This window comes from Globicephala melas, chromosome 3 (assembly GCF_963455315.2).
Source record: "Globicephala melas chromosome 3, mGloMel1.2, whole genome shotgun sequence".
Lineage (NCBI taxonomy): Eukaryota > Metazoa > Chordata > Mammalia > Artiodactyla > Delphinidae > Globicephala > Globicephala melas.
This window is the reverse complement of record NC_083316.1, coordinates 98974648-98991469: the sequence shown is the minus strand read 5'-3', so window position 1 is coordinate 98991469 and position 16822 is coordinate 98974648. Positions and strand designations below refer to the sequence as shown.

The window sequence follows — 16822 nt, the reverse complement described above, 5'->3', positions numbered from 1 at the left end:
CAGGTGTTGTGGTTTTGGCATATGTCACTAATCAAACATAAAAAGATGGTCTTTCATGGGGTAACTCCATCTATAATTTGAGGAAGAGAAATGGATTTGAACCTCAGAGGTTGTGTGTAGGCATCTGGCTCAAATATCCTTAATCAACCAGCTTAAATCATCCAACTTATTCAACTTGCTTTATTGCAAATGAGTTATCTGCTCAGTGGATGATATGTGGCTGTTAGTAAGCTCTACTTTGAGGTCCAGGTTGGTTCCCAGACATCAACAAGGTCAAAGTCTCACACTATAATGTAATTATTAGGTCACAGTAATTGGCTGTGAAAGAAAGATGGGCTGAAGGGAAAAAACTTCATGTCTTCAAAGACTTTATAATATCAAAAGCCCTCACACTGGATGGATATTTGAAAGGATGTAAATATTTAAATCTAGAAAGGTGATAAAATCCTGGGTTTATTTATATCAAGACTAAATGAACATATTACAATGTTAAGAATATATGTGTTATTTTGGTATTCAATGTCAATTATTTATTTACCTGGCTCACATCTATTAAACATACTGATCATATAGTTAATAAACTTTAGATTCTGGCCTTTGATTATTGGTCTTGCCTTTTGTAACTTTCTGAAAAGTTGGATTTATTCTGCTTGCATTATCTTCATGTCCAACACACACAGAACAAAAATCATGTTGAGTACATTTTCAATGTGGCGTCACTATTTTTACTCATTTGATTGTTCCTTTAAAAAATAAACCTATTTTCTTTAGGGAATTATGCCTAAAATATATTAGCATTTTAAATAGGAAGCTGTTCAAAAACAGTACTCCAAATTATGATGCTATAACATGAAAAAGGCAACAAAGAAATATGATTGAAGACTACTTTCCTGTAGTAGCAAAAGTTCAAGTTTTTACGATCAAAAGCCAAATATTCAAAAGTATTACAGTATTCTTTTTTAAGTTGCATAATAATCAAATCTCCACCAAAGATGACTTCTTCTACTCCTGCCACTTAATGACCACATTTTGCTCAGGCATTTACCTGTCATCATGAATCTAAGGGAGTAAACTCATTTCTAACTCCAGGGCAAATCATAGGATCAGTCCAAATCATGGTAGTTAGGAAGTGAACTTTTGTCCATGGGTAAGTGTGACTTTAGTTGGCAAATTAGACTAAAGAGAAGCACATTTATTGGATGTTAGGAGGAAAGGATTTCCTCTCTTCCTTCTATAGAATAACAAAAACCCTGGCATATTTCAGCTCTGAGGGAGGATCAGCTTAAGGCGAATGCTAAAAATATCCTGTTCCATAAACATCTTTATTTTCCTCTAGGATTCTCCTGTAAATGGGGGAATCCCTCAAGAAGGCAGAGAGCTTGCTGATGCAGGAGCAAAGTCATCCTACAGCTTCAATGAGCTTGTTTATGCATTGACCTGGAGGCATGCTGAGAGTGGGGAGGACCTAAAGGGGTTGGCCTGCAACAGGTCATCCCTGAGGTACCAAAATGGAGGCAAATCATATGAAAATATTTACAGTTCTATTGAGAATCTGGATTATGATATTTAATTTGAAAAATTCTGACATATACTCACTGTGATCTCCAAACTCTGTCAGAGCTGCTCTCCATTTTGATGTAAACTAACGTGGAACTAAATGAACCACTGCTTCATTTTAATTCTGAGGAACATTTGGTTTTGCCATTATTTACCATTGTTTATTGACATATGATATTTCCACAGACCAAAATCTTTCATTACATATATAGGTGAACATATAGTCATAATTGTATAGTATAGAAAATAAATGTTCTGGTATTATCCTCAGCATTTAATAATGCAAAACTAGTGACAAACATCTTTAGAAAAAATAATAAAATAGTCTTTCAGTATTAAAATTTCTTATTAAAAAGCATTAGGTCAGAGTACGGCATGTTCTTAATGCATAGATGAGTTAGGCATGAATAAAATGAATCTAATCCCATCTCTTATGGTAAATCAAAATATTTGAAATCTACAGGTCACAGTTTGACACAGGTCAATTGAAAAAACAATATATTCAGCTATTCCGTTATTCTGTGGTTTCATGATGTAACTTTTAAACAATGTATAGCCAGGACATAAACAACATACTGCATACTTACCCGGTGATTTTTTATGCCACTCTGCTGAATGCAGGATAAATATATTTGGGCTTTTTATTGCTTGAGTAGAAAGTGCTCATTACGTATTATTTTGTGTTTATAATATAAGAGTTAAAAAAAACAAAAAAGTTTTTTTAAATGGCATACATCACACTGTTGTAGTGGTTGATTTCCTCAAGATCGTCTTCTGTGGTTTTGGTGCACTGGGAGGAGGCACAGGTGCAGGTCTGAGTGGGGGGAAGCTGTTACTGTGGCTTATTCCCAGCCCCCCATTTTCTAGTGGAAAAGGAGGGAGGTGAGGGGGAGGAGGCTGGGCAGGGCCATGGGGAGGAAGCTTTCCTGGTGGGTGGACAGGTTCGCTGTGTGAGTGGACCTCCCTATTTTTTATGTGATGCCGGGTGTCACAGTCAGGACAATAGCCATGGTACTGGACTTTTTCATTAAACCGAACTCGCTCCCGAGGCCCTGCTTGGGGGCACCTGTCTTTTTCAGGTCTGTGCATCAGAGGCTGCACTGGAGCCTTGTCCAAGTTACTGCTGGGTTTGCAGCAAACGTCTCCGTTTGGAATTTTGTTTGGTGCCCCTGGAAAGCCTCTGTTTCGCAGAAGGGTGCCATTGGTCTTTACCGGATTGACAGTGGACACCACTCTTTGCGGGTCTTCACACTTCACAGGTGTCAACCGTGGAGGGGGAGGGGGAGGGTTTGGCTTTCTCAGGACGGTGAGGATAGCAGATGGGTGGGCTGGGGGTTTAATGAGGGGGGCGTTGGCCTGTACTTTGATCTTCTCTATGCTGGAGGCTGTTGTCCCACTTGAGCTACTATTCAGGGTGTCCGTTTTGGAGCTGTCGGTCATCTCATCCTCCAGCTGTAGGTCAGAAGTCAGGGTATCAATCTGGTCAACCACCTGGTGGAAAGGACAAGGTAATTGTGTTGAAGAACGACCCGAAGCAAAGTATACTACAAACAATATCTTCCTGTCTCGCTATAATCTGTTATGGGAACCTTGACTAATACTGAGTGGTGTATTCCATTGTTCTTAATGTTTTCATTCAATAAATTTAGGCAAGGCAGGGTGACTCTGGGTGGCTCCCATGGTAAGTAATAGTGGCTCAGACTAGGATCAAAGAAAGGAAGATGGAGAGAAATGAATGGATTTAGGAGCTAAAACTGAAGACCTAGCTCTCATGGTACTAGTGTGAACCAATCAATCACATAAGACACTCATGTGGAGGAAGTAAAATCTCTGAGTCCTCTCTAACTTCTGGTTGAATCTGGCACCTCTTCTAACAGGGTTGCTTAGTGTCTCTGTCCTGTTAAGTCATTGTCTGGGGCAACTTGTGGGAAGCATGACCTCAGGGCAAATGCTCAATTTCAGAACCCAGAAGTTGACCCTCTATCATTTACACTCCCTGCAGTCAGAGATCTTAGAGGCTATTCTCATGGCTACCATACATGTACTAGTATGCCTACAGGAGGAAAGAAAAGTTATGGATTACTTTAAAAGTAATTTATTTTTCAATGGAATGAGTCCCCTCATCTCACGTTTCCATATGTAGACTTTTCCCTCCTCTCTTATTCAGGCTTAAGTTTGTTCAACTGTGAAGTTGGCTCTTTGACACATGGTGGCACAATTGGGCTCAAAATGAAAATATCATTACCAACAAGAAGTTAGAGAGGACTCAGAGATTTTACTTCTTCTACATGAGTGTCTTATGTGATTGGTTCACACTAGTACCATGAGAGCTAGGTCTTCAGTTTTAGCTCCTAAATCCATTCATTTCTCTCCATCTTCCTTTCTTTGATTCTAGCCTGAGGCACTATTACTTACCATGGGAGCCACCCAGTCACCCTGCCTCGCTTCTCACTTCTGTAATCTCAGTGGTCTTTCTAAAAACAGAATTGTGCTCTTGTCATTCCTTGCTTAAAACCTTTCAATGCCTGCTCATTTCTCCTGTGATATATATCAATTCTTAACATGGTCTCTAAGGTCCTGTACAGTCTCACTCAGTGTTGTTCTGATAAGTGTTTAATAACAGGTTCTTAGAGGTGTGAGTGAGTCCTGATTTGAAGAGTTTACCAGTTTCCATGGTGTAAACTCCTGCCATGGTTGACTTCAAGTGAGTAAAGGCAACATCACTAAATGTGAAATTGGGAAGAAACCTGCAGGGGTGCATCATTATAAAGTATTTCCACCATACCAGTAGAATAGACATAAACTCAGGAGTACAGATAAATATTAAAATGTAGTAAAATAATTAGGAATGACTAGGAATCATTAGAAAAAAATCTTTCTTTTTAATGTAATCCATTTAATATATGTTTATATACTTTTGTTTTCAATAATAGTTATTTCACAATTGGCTCACAGGATTTCTGAAAATAAAACAATTGGCCCTTTTTAGCCAGTAAAGACAGCACTCCTAAGTGACCCTCCATATTCAAATCTATTAAGATTCCCTTTTCCTTTCTGTTCTCAAACCTCTCCAGTCTTCTTTCAGACCCTCATAATTGCCAGTCAGCTTCCTGCCCCAGGACATTTGCACATACTAATTTTTCACGTAAAGGTCACTGAATTTGTGTGTGTGTGTGTGTGTGTGTGTGTGTGTGTAAGGAATCATATCATATCTCTCTGACACTGGTTAGCTTTAGGCTTCATTAAGTTAAGAATGCATGGGAAAAATTGTACGGCAACTACTGAAGTAATAGACAAACTTACAACTTTCGAAATAAGGATTAAAAAGTGAGTAAGGGAATTTTGGCAAATCTAAAGATGGCAGAAAATAAGAAAACAACCAAAAAAGCATACTAAATAGAAACAAACCCACATGATAGTTTAAAAAACCAAACTTAAAAAGTAATAATATTAATAATATAACAAGTATAAATAGATTAAAATAATTTATTCAAGAAGGGACACAGAAGGATTGAATACAGAGTGAAAGAAATAAGATATAGCAGGCAAATAACCAAATGAAAACTGATGCAGCTATACTAATACTGAGCAAAAAACCCTGAAATCTGTTTTAATCAAATAGTATTGTATCAATACAAACAGGTGAAAAAAAATGAATGAAACAAAATTGAAAGTTCATGTACACACACACACACACACACACACACGCTCAAACAATGGGATAAAAGTTATAAAGAAGTAATTCACATAAGGGATGCTCCGAATTTCCAAAAATCATATACTCAATCTCACTAGTAATCAACGTAGTGCAAACTGAAGAAAAGTGAGAAAGTATTTCATTCTGAGTAGTTTAGGAAAAACGAACTAGCCTGATAGTTCTACTTGTTGGTGATGAGGTGGGTAAATGGGAACTCTGTACATTGCCAGTGCAAATGTAAATTCAGTGTGTTGGGAAATTTTTGGACAATATCTTATAAATTGTATAAGGTGCTTACCCTACCCTACCCTACAGGTATTTTAGGAACAAAGCCTAGAGTGTTCTGGAGAAATTCTAAGAGATGTGCACAGGGTTGAAACAGCACAAGGATGTTTCTTTTAGGTTTTTTTTTTTTTTGGTGTTGTTTTGCCATAGCAAAAAACTGGAAACAACCTCAATATCTATTAGTAAGTCATGTAGGTAAATACAAACTAGTTCAAATGAAGTAACTACAGCTATATTTATCAACAGGGATAAATCTCAAAAATCTTCAGTTGAACATAAAAGTTTAAAAATATATATCTCTATATGTATCCAATATGTATGTATTGTTTATATGTAGAAGCACAGATGTTTTAGTTTATACAACATGAAAATAAATGATAGACATTAAGTTTAGGCAAGGAGGAAGGGGAAAGACTGTCAGAAGGCATCAGCTATATAGATGAAATATTTTATTTCTTTTAAAACTTGATATAAAGTAATTATGATAAAGTGTTAACATTTGTTAAGTTCGGGTTATATTTGATACAGTATTTATTTTATGTCATGTGTAAAATCTTTTATAATTTGAAAATAAAATAAATATCACTACTTAAATAAAGTTAGAAAGAAATAAAAGGAGAATTTCTTAACAGCTGCCATGTGGAGAACACATTGAAAGCTGCTGCAGTTTATTTGCTTGTTGAGTTAGAGGATATTGCAGCCAAGTGAGAGATGAGTAAATTAACCATACAAGGAATACACTGTATTCCTTGAAATTACACTTCTATGTTTTGCTGAAACGATTTCACAGTATCATATTGCAACTAAAGGAATTATGACCACAGGCATGATGGAATTAAGGGGAAAGCAAAATGAAAGAAAGTAGGACTAGAGGGACACATTGTTTGCACATATTTGGAGGTGAGAGGACAGCATGACATCAATCAAAAGTCTAAGAACATCCACACCTAACATCAGGAGCAAAGGAGAAATGTGTTATCTCAAACTTGAAATTTAGTCATCTTTCTAAGTAATTGTGGCTACTCAGATCTACGGAGAATGTGCCAATGGGAGTGAAACAAAGGGATATGTAAAGAAAGGATAATGCGTTCAGTGATTCCAGGAGGTTTTCCTTAGCCTCACATACAAGGAAGCTATGGTTAGATTGTGGAATAATTAGGAATACTGATAATTGTGGCTCAGGGATCACATGAGCTTAAGGTTTTCATATTGGAAAATATCCCTAAATATTTTCATAAAAAGGAAGCAGATTTGGAAGAAATTAACTGACTAAATGATCTAAGTTATTTGTGGGAATAGAAAATTCAGCTTATACTACTTCTGTAAATGTTAAACTGCAAAGAATAAAAATAAAGATACTTCAAGGTTTCAGGGTTGGCATTAGAGGAAATTTAGGATGAACAGATTTACCTAAAATTAAAAAATAAATAAATAAAAACATTAGGAGCTCCTTTTCTTATGCTCTCACTGGATTTTGCCATTTTATTATTACAATTGCTTCTATATATCAGAATTGTCTATACCTGTGTGTTTCCCTCAGACCGTGTAAGAACATATTTCCATCTTTGTACTCCTGGCAGAGAGTACAGTGATTGTACACAGTGGATATTCAATAATAAAATGCTGAGTAAATAAACTGGATAAAGGTAGAACCTCTGAGAAAAGTCATTTCTTGCCCTCACTTCCATCTCTCCCCAGCTTTCCCATCTTGGGTCTGATTTTCAAGGTCTTCAATGTCACCAATTCTGGGTTGTCCAAAAAGGCACACAGGAAAGAATGAAGTAGAAAAAAAGGAAGGCAGCCATAAAGAGTTGGTGAGGCTTAGTGAACTCTCTGCCTATGTTATCTGACTCTGAAAGCCTAGCTCCACAGCTTGGCACAGGGAACATTTCAGTCACTCTCCAAAACAACTAAGATGGTTGAATTACATATTTATCTTTAAATATTCATCAGTATAGCCCTAAATGTATTGAGATCTTTCCTAAATCCTACATATTTCAATTAAAAGCCACAAAATGTATAGCTCAATGGCCTTAAAAACAAAACCCTTTTTCAATTTGAGTGAATCTTTCTCTAGGGCCTTCTCAGTAACAAATCACAACTTCAAGAATTTCATTAAGAATTACAAACTTAATGAAAGGAAAGGAGGAATTTAACTCCAACTTAAATATGCACCAAATTATGAGTTCTTCTATATTTAATATTTATTCATAAAAACAACCACAATTTAAATGTGTGGCATCAGCAGTAAAAAGAAAGGGAAATGAATGAGAGCAATGGGTGAACTAGCTGTCAGACCATGGTCCATGGCCGAATGCAGGCTGACCTAAGAGCTTCACTTCTACTTTTTTTTTTTTAATAAATTTATTTATTTATTTGTTTTTATTTGTGGCTGTGTTGGGTCTTCATTGCCGTGTGCGGGCTTCCTCTAGTTGTGGTGAGTGGGGGCTACTCTTCGTGTGGTGCACGGGCTTCTCATTGCAGTGGCTTCTCTTGTTGCAGAGCAAGGGCTCTAGGTGTGTGGGTTTCAGTAGTTATAGCACGCAGGCTCAGTAGTTGTGGCCGAGGGCTCTAGAGCTCAGGCTCAGTAGTTGTGGTGCATGGGCTTAGTCGCTCTGTAGCATGTGGGATCTTCCCGGACCAGGGATCGAACCCATGTCCTCTACATTGGCAGGAGGATTCTTAACCACTGCGCCACCAGGGAAGCCCTCCATTTTTGACATAATATAAAAATTTTAAAATCTATACTTGTATTTATCTATATATATTTTATCTATCTATCACCTGGTTGATCTATTGACAGGAAATAAGTTGTTCATTATGTACTATACAACTCTGTATTCCACTGCTAGACCACAGTACTAGTGATGTACTAAATATGAATTAATATGTATAAATAACTCTTGTAATTATTTTGTGAATGGGAGAACTATATTTAATTACACTTGTGCTAAAAACAATGTAATAAGTGGAAAACATTTAAACTATTCCACAATTTGGTTAATTCTGCTTTGACATTTGTTTAAAAAAAAAAATTTTTTTTTTTTTGAAAAGGTCCAGTGACCAATATGAAAGAGTTGCTCAGGTGGTGAGCGCTAAATGCTTGCTTTCCAAGGAATGACTAGAATTGCCTTGAGTTCCCAAAGTTGTCTTTGGGTTTCTACAGCAACTGCCACTTCCTTAACAATATTTTTGTTTCTTAGAGACCTGACCAATCACAATATCCCAGACACGATAATAACAGAGTTGTATTATCTAATGTTTATTTATTCTCCTTGTCCTTGGTGTATTTGATAGAGTATATAACATAGATAGTGGAAGCAATCCACGATAAATAAGGCACTATCTTGAAGCTGCCAGAGACCCAGGCTCTCTCCAACTTTCTGTTCTGCTATCCCTAGGGTTTGGTGTCTATTTTTAAGTCCAAGTTCATAGCTGGAGGGCCGGCCTTCGCATATGTATTTCAAGGGAAAGGATGAAGAACAGTGGGGAACGCACATCTACTCCTTTTTAAAGAGATGTTTCAGGAGTAATACATTTTATTTGCTTATGTTTGACCAGCCAATAGTAAGTTGCTTAAGTGGAGGAGACTGGGAAATGTACGCTTTTATCTGGGGTCCAACGTGCTCAGTGAAAAGCTATGGTTATTCCTCAAAATAAGAAGGGAGAAAGGACATTCCAAGGCAATTAGCATCCTCTGAAATAGAGACTAAAACACACATACAGAAAACACACACACACACACACACACACACACACACAAACACACTGGTATACCTTTAATCATCCTTGTTGGGAAATAAATATGAAGGTTATAAACTTGCTTAAAAATTCTTACTGAAAAATTATTTGAAACATTTTTTGAAACAGAATACAGTATATGTTTTGAAGGTGTTTTGTTGTCTGCTTTTGTAATATTCATTTAAGTGGCAATTTATACCCTGTTCTCTGAAAGTAAACTAGATTTAAAAATAAACGATAATCATAATTCATAGCTAAGCCTGATCAGTAGAAAATAAGCTAAAACTACAATGTAATTTTTCTTATTTTTCTGTGTGTTCAATTGGGTTTGACAAATATTTATTGTGCAAATATTATTAACCTGTTATTGTATGAGACACTGAGGATTAAAAAAATAAGGCTTCCAGTTTAATAGAGACTGATCATGTGTATTTAGTGCCTTCCTCCCCAAATCATATCTAAATGAGAGTAAAGAAATAAATACAGTAATAAATTCAGAATATCTTCTCAAAGTGTGGTATAAGCTGACCCAGAGAGTTTTGTAAATACATGGATGAATTAATGAAAAGGTGGTCAAAGTACTGATGGAGTCCCAGAAGGATTCCAAACTTGAAAGTGGAATAGAGAGAGAGTGGAAGTGAGAGGTAATGCAAAATTAGGGTGTGAAGTTGTTGAGTGACTATGTTTCACAATGGAAAAAAATTGTGTCAAATGGTGCAACAAGACTGGCAACATGCTAAGAGCTCACACCCTTAAGGTACACTGAAATTCTTGCTGTAAAGAATCTGAACATGTCTCTGGATAAGAAGGCGGCACTGAGTGCGGTTGGTAGGATCTCAAAACAAAGCTCTCCTCCCTCATTATTATTATGTTTTTCCATTGGGAAGGTGGTAGAAATGGGGCAAGAGCAGCTAGCTTGTCTTCTGAAGTACTTCATGCCCATCTGACACATTCAGAATTTTCAATCAGCATCCTCCTTTTCCCTATATGTAGAAGAGGTTGTTAAAACATCTTTATAATATGAATATGTTTGAAGATCAAGAGATATTTGAGGGTAAACAACATCACAAAATAGAAGGACCAAGATAAATGAAAAGATCAATATTGAAGGCAAAGCTGTCATTATTAGTAAAGTAAGAGAACTTTGTAGTAATTCCAATTAATGTACTTGGAGAAGTTTCAGAATGTATTGCAGCTATAAAATAATGCACTGTTATAAAAGAACAGACATCAAGAAAGAAAAATATTTGAAGTATAAAACATAAATACTAAATTTAAAAAGATTATTTTTAAAGAAAAGAAAAAAAATCTAAGAAATATTCCTAATCATAAAGCAAAATTATTTTCTTTAAGAAGGAAAATAGGGACTTCCCTGGTGGCTCAGTGGTTAAGAATCCTCCTGCCAATGCAGGGGACATGGGTTCAAGCCCTGGTCCGGGAAGATCCCACATGCTGTGGAGCAACTAAGCCTGTGCACCACAACTACTGAGCCTGTGAGCCACAACTACTCAGTCCACGTGCCACAACTACTGAAGCCCACCCACCTAGAGCCTGTGTTCCACAACAAGAGAAGCCACTACAATGAGTAGCCCACGTACCACAACAAAGAGTAGCCCACACTCGCCACAACTAGAGGAAGCCCGCGTGCAGCAACGAAGACCCAACACAGCCAAAAATAAATAAATAAAACAATTAAAAAATAATAAAATAAAAAGGAAAATACAAGAAAAAATTTAAAGGCAGGGAAAGCAAGAAAATCAATCCTGGAGCTTTAATGACTGACTGAGAAGTTCCAGAAAAAAATGGGGAAAAAAGATAAAAATGTGGGATTCCAATAATCCAAAAAAAAAAATAAAGAGAAAATTCCACAGTTGACAATACAAATGGAGCTTCAGAGGGAAACAGTCAACTGAGTGTTAATCAGGATGAATGAAAATGAAAACAAAGTCAATCATTTACCAAACAAACAAAGAAAACTCAGAAAGAAGTGAAAATTAAATAATCATCACAGCATCTTATGTATGAATGGATGATGAAAGTCATTTTACCAGTAACTTCAAAAGTTCTCTGGCAAAGTAATTTTAACCCCAATTCTATACCTGACTAATTTAACAATTTATTGTAATGAAAAACTAAAATATTCGTAGATATTAAGGACAAAGATAATTTACTTCTCCTGTATCTGTTCTTTAAAAGTTAAGGATATTCTGTAGCTCAGTAAAATGGAATCCAAGAAAGAAGGAAGGCACAGAAAGCAAAAACCATTGTAATTAACACAGAATATGAAAACAAAAGAATTTAAGAATGACAACTTACTTGAGTCCCCAAAGCAATTATTCTAAGCTAAAACAGGAAATCAGAATTCTCCAAGAAAAAATAATGAATTACATTCAATAGATCATACAACTGGAAAGTTGTCACACATTAGGGATAGGGAAAAGAAGTGAACTATTGAACTGTGGGTGATGAATATAATGTGTGTAAAAAGAGAAACCATTTGAATCTTGAATTCTCTTTTGAAAGGTTCAAATTTAGAAATATAGGTTTAAATTTATTTCTTTATGAGTTCATTATCAGTGTTTCATTCTACTGTTACTATTAAGATGCTGGTTACTGATTTTTCTTCTCAACATATGGCAAAAGCAAAAAAGACTAATTCTTCATCTTCCATAAAGATGAGTCAAATGACATGGTTTGCAGTTTAAAAAAAGTGTTTGAGCATATTGTTTAGACAGCTGACTACCTGAAAAACAAAAGCAAATGTTAAAAGGGGTTATCGCCAGGGAATAGGCCTAGACATAGGATGGAGATGATATAGAAGGTGAATTTTATACATCCTTATGTAGAATTTGATTTGGAGATAGAGATGAATGTGCAAATACCTGCCTGATAATAGTTGAAATGATACTCTCCCAAAAAAATCAAAGAAAAAAAACATGAACTAGATACAGTCCTTCCCCATGCAAACTAATAATTACCACACAGTGTACCATGTGTAGTGGTAAAAGGATTGACAAGCATAGGAGAGCAGAGAAAGGGGTGATTTATTCTTTCCAAGCAGGTCAGTTGGTAGCATTGGCCAGAGATAGTTTCAAATCAGGTGAAAATGAGAGATGTCTTGAATGATAAAATGAAACCTGGAGGAAAAGGCATTTCTTGGCAGAAGGAATAGCATGTGAAGTGGCATAAAGGTATGAAATATAATTTTTTATATGTTGGTAAAGGATAAAGTAGCATAAGGCACATGAATAAGAGACAAGGCTGAAAAGGCAGACAGAGGCCAGGTTGTGGGGAGCCCTGCAGGGCATGTTTAGGAGTTTCTACACCAGTTGCACTTTTGAAGATTGGTTCCCAAAAGCTTTGGATTTGTGGCACCAACCAAAAAAATGCATAAAGTTAGTGCTTTGATAGAGAATGAAGATGGACATACATGCTTTAGTAGGTAATTTCTTTTTAAGTTAAATTGTTTTATAGCCATGGAATGAATAGTATTTAGGAAGACCAGGTCTAAATATAAAATTATAGATATGATTTGTCCAAAAAGGTTCATGGGCCTTGGCAACCTTGGAAAATTATACAAGTATCAACAGTTTATGTTATTTACAGCACTAAATGATCCAAAATTTGTAACTCTACAATTTGCAAAATCAAGGTGTTTAATTTTTTTAACTTATAAAACAAAAGTAACTGGTTTCATTTAAATCAGTTCCTCATCGAACTGTAAGCATTTCTGAGGTACTCCTGGAGGAAGTAGAAATCCCCCAAATTTTCACACACCGTTTCTAATGTCATATGCCCAAATGCTTACTGTATAAAATAAACATAAGACAATTGAGTACTAAGGGATAAAGTGCTATTGCACAGCTCAGCTCCATAGAGGTAAAATGTATCAGTATTACATGTGATGATCACTTCATGTAAGTCCCACTTTTACTTGCATGTCAGTTTTAGTAAGTGAGTACTTATGACTTTTCTTTCCCCTGTAACAAACATTATTCACACATTATAGTGGTTGAAATGCCATTGCTAACTTTAATTTCTGTCTTCATAACAAACATGCTTATACTAAGGCTTCCTGTAAAGTGTGGAAAAGGAAACCTCCCTCATCACAATTGCTATAAGCAGCTTAACAGATTTAAAAGACTCATTCACTTGCAATTTGTGAGTATGCACATCAAAATGATTCCATTATGTTAACAATGTCCAAGAGGAGACTGTAACTCACAATAATGGACCTGTAAACTTTAACACAAGCTTATAGCTCTCAAACTCTAATAACTTTCTGCATGTTAAAAAGTGTAGATGAGGGGCTTCCCTGGTGGCGCAGTGGTTGAGAGTCCCCCTGCCGATGCAGGGGACATGGGTTTGGGCCCCGGTCTGGGAAGATTCCACATGCTGCTAAGCGGCTGGGCCTGTGAGCCATGGCCGCTGAGCCTGCGCGTCGGAGCCTGTGCCCCGCAATGGGAGAGGCCACAGCAGTGAGAGGCCCGCATACCGCAAACAAACAAACAAACAAACAAAAACAAAAAAACAAAACAAGTGTAGATAAATAAACCTCAGGTTGTGTATTACCTTCCCTACTGATGGTAAACTAGCTCAATAAAAAATATTCTGTAAGCATCATGAGTAAGGTTGTAAGAACAACCTCTATTCAATCCACTCTCTCTTCCATTTAATCCAGTCTTTGCATTGCAGCCAGACAGAGCTTTCCTTAAATCTGTATGTATAACATAAATTATTAAACCTTAAGTGGTTTCCTATTGCTCTTAAGATAAAGACCAAATATTTATAAAATCACAATCCTCCTAAGATCCGGGTCCTGCTTTGTACATCAGCTTGCCCTTGTGCCACTTCCCCTCACTCTGCTCTTTTCATTTCTTCCTGTGCTTAGAAGATGCTAAGCTCCCGTCTCTGGGTCTTTGTATAAGTCATCCTCTACCCAGTCCTGGTTACTCCTTACTGTTCCCACAAACACACACACACACACACACACACACACACACACACACATTGACCTATTCTTCAAAAATTCACCCACATTTCTCCTCTTCAAGGAAAGCTTCCCGATTGCCCTGAAGTCCTGCAACACAGCCCTAGAGCTCCTGCACCTGTGCTTCACAGCATGAACCGCACTAGTGACTGATAGTGTAATTAGCTCTTTAACATCAGACTCGGTGAAAATGTAAGCGCCCAGAGGGCAGGGTATCCTGTTCCATTACATCTGAAACAGAAATATATATTAAATGAATAAATCAACAAAAATAAATAAAAGGAACAATACTATAACAAAATATTTTTACATTAGGTCCCTATTGCTTATGGTTTGGTGCTTGTTTGTGAACTTTTGAGGTGATGAATTTCGGTTGTAAATAAACTATGTTCATGAGATTTCTAATCTCTGCGTGTGTGTATGTATATATATATATACACACACACACATATCTTAAAAATACAAGATATTTTCTGTTAGAGGGAAGACATTGAAATGATATATTAAAATACAATTGTAAAGCATTTCATCTATCCATATCACTAATGAAATATTTAAATATTTAAACATTAAAATGACATTTTGACATATGTTTTTACTTTTTCTCAGATAGTGAGTTAAATGTTTATTATATAACGTAAAGGAAGAGGAATTTAGTAAATTAGACTATTATTTGTCTAAGTTATCTTAGAATCTATGTGAACATTAAATTACTTGACAAAAACATCAGAAAAACTCTATTACTCCTTTCTTGATATCTCAAACATATAATTACAGAAATAATAGCATTTATCAAACCTTCAAAGTAATATTACCAGAAATGCTGATATTGATAACACAACTGAATATGAAGGTATGGCGTTTGGATGTAATTATAATTTGGGCTCTCGTTAGTTGTGTGATGGTGAAACTGGGTCTTCCTTCCTGGTATTAGTTCCCCACATTATTAATTAATTTAAAAAAAAATTGGAAAGAGAGAGTAATTGTCTGTAGTATCTGTGATACATGCTAGAGTATGACTATATATAAAATGTTTTAAAAGGAGAGAGGAAAGAACAATTAATTCTGCCAGGGAGGGAGGAATAACATCAGAAATAGAACGTATTTAATGGACTTTGGAAGGATCAGGTAGAAAAAGCTCGAAGATAATTCCAGGCACAATAAAATGCAAAGGAAAGGAAAGGAGGTTTGAAAGATCAATTGAGATTTCCAGCAGAAAGCCATCCAATGTGGCAGACTGAAAGGGGTATGGTTTGTGTATGTGTGCTGTGTGTGTGTGTGTGTGTGTGTGTGTGTGTGTATGCATGCACATCTGAGGGACGTTTAATAGATGAAGGGGCAAGCTAGGAAAAGAAGAAAGTGTATAGAGACAGAAAGAAAAAGAGATGCAGGTGAGGAAGTGCTATAACACCGAAGGGTCTTCAATACCATGCTAAATACCAAAAGTTTGGCCTGGACCTGAAAGTAATAGGCAAAATTCAAACAGAAAAGTGACGTGAGCACCTATAATTTTATAGAGACTTGAGGGAGTGGAAAGACATTGCCATAAACCAAGTCATTAAAAAGGATTATTATTGTCATAAGCAAACATAGGGAAAATTATGGAAAATGATGCAAATGAGAAGGTTACATTACAATATTTTTGCATTAGTGGAAACATTTGAAAATCTCTAAAGCCCATCTTTGGAATATCTTTCCTAACTTGAAAATACCTAGTCTAACTCAATTATGGTGGAAGTGTGCTTATTGCAACTGCATGTGGGACATTATTCTTGGTTTAATAAAGGTATGCAAGCATTATAATATTCCCCACTGTGCCTGAGTTCTACTCCATTTTTAATGGAGTAAAGGGAGGTGCATTTTAAAATATAAGACCTTCATGTCTGATTTAATGAGCCAGAATATATGAGATGAAAGAGAGAGGGGAGATTTAAAAATTGGAATTCTTTTAAAATAGGCTTCTCAAGCATCTGTCTTCATTGTCATAGGGTTCCAGAGATATTTTATAAAAGATAATTTACACATAATTTGAAAAACAACGAAAATCTTCACCACAGAGAGCCAAGAGCCATTTAAATCTGCTAGTACTTGAAAATTGATCTTTCACAGCTGTCATTTTGTTGAAAAGTCCCTGAAAGACTTCAGCATGATTTTTTTCAAACAAGAATGGAGTATTCATAACAAAAGGTAGTTCTACTGTTTAGTTCTAACAAAAAGATATGCAAAGGTACTATAGATACACATGTTCTATATATGGTATTAAAAGAAGCAAAATGTAGAATATTTTTCTAACACCTTAAAAATGTTAAGGCAATGAACATATGAAAACTTATCCCATCTGTGAGTTTGTACTATTGACTACTTTTCACTTATTAAATTATGAAACAGTGCTTCACGGATATACAATGTCAAAAATTATATATTTTATGTATAGTCTGGATAAGATTCTTGCATACTTTATATATTATAACCGCATAAAACTTTGGCACTAACTAGTTAATCTTTGGTTGACATATAAACTTCACTGTTTATCTTCACAGTTATGCTTGCAC

General features: G+C 36.0%; 1 protein-coding gene across 6 annotated transcripts in view; it reads right to left on the bottom strand.

Annotated features, from left to right (window-relative positions):
• PRR16 (proline rich 16) overlaps positions 1-16822 on the bottom strand; it is a 269792-nt gene that overhangs the window by 98510 nt on the left and 154460 nt on the right. For 5 of the 6 annotated variants that reach the window (XR_009563286.2, XR_011377309.1, XR_009563288.2 and 2 more), the window contains one exon: positions 2145-3048. Coding sequence is in view for 1 of the 6 variants with exons in the window: in XM_060295449.2 (XP_060151432.1) it covers positions 2293-3048 (756 nt within the window). In the remaining 5 variants the exon portion in view is untranslated. The remainder of the gene's footprint in view (positions 1-2144; positions 3049-16822) is intronic. The other variant, XM_060295449.2, reaches the window with a different exon arrangement.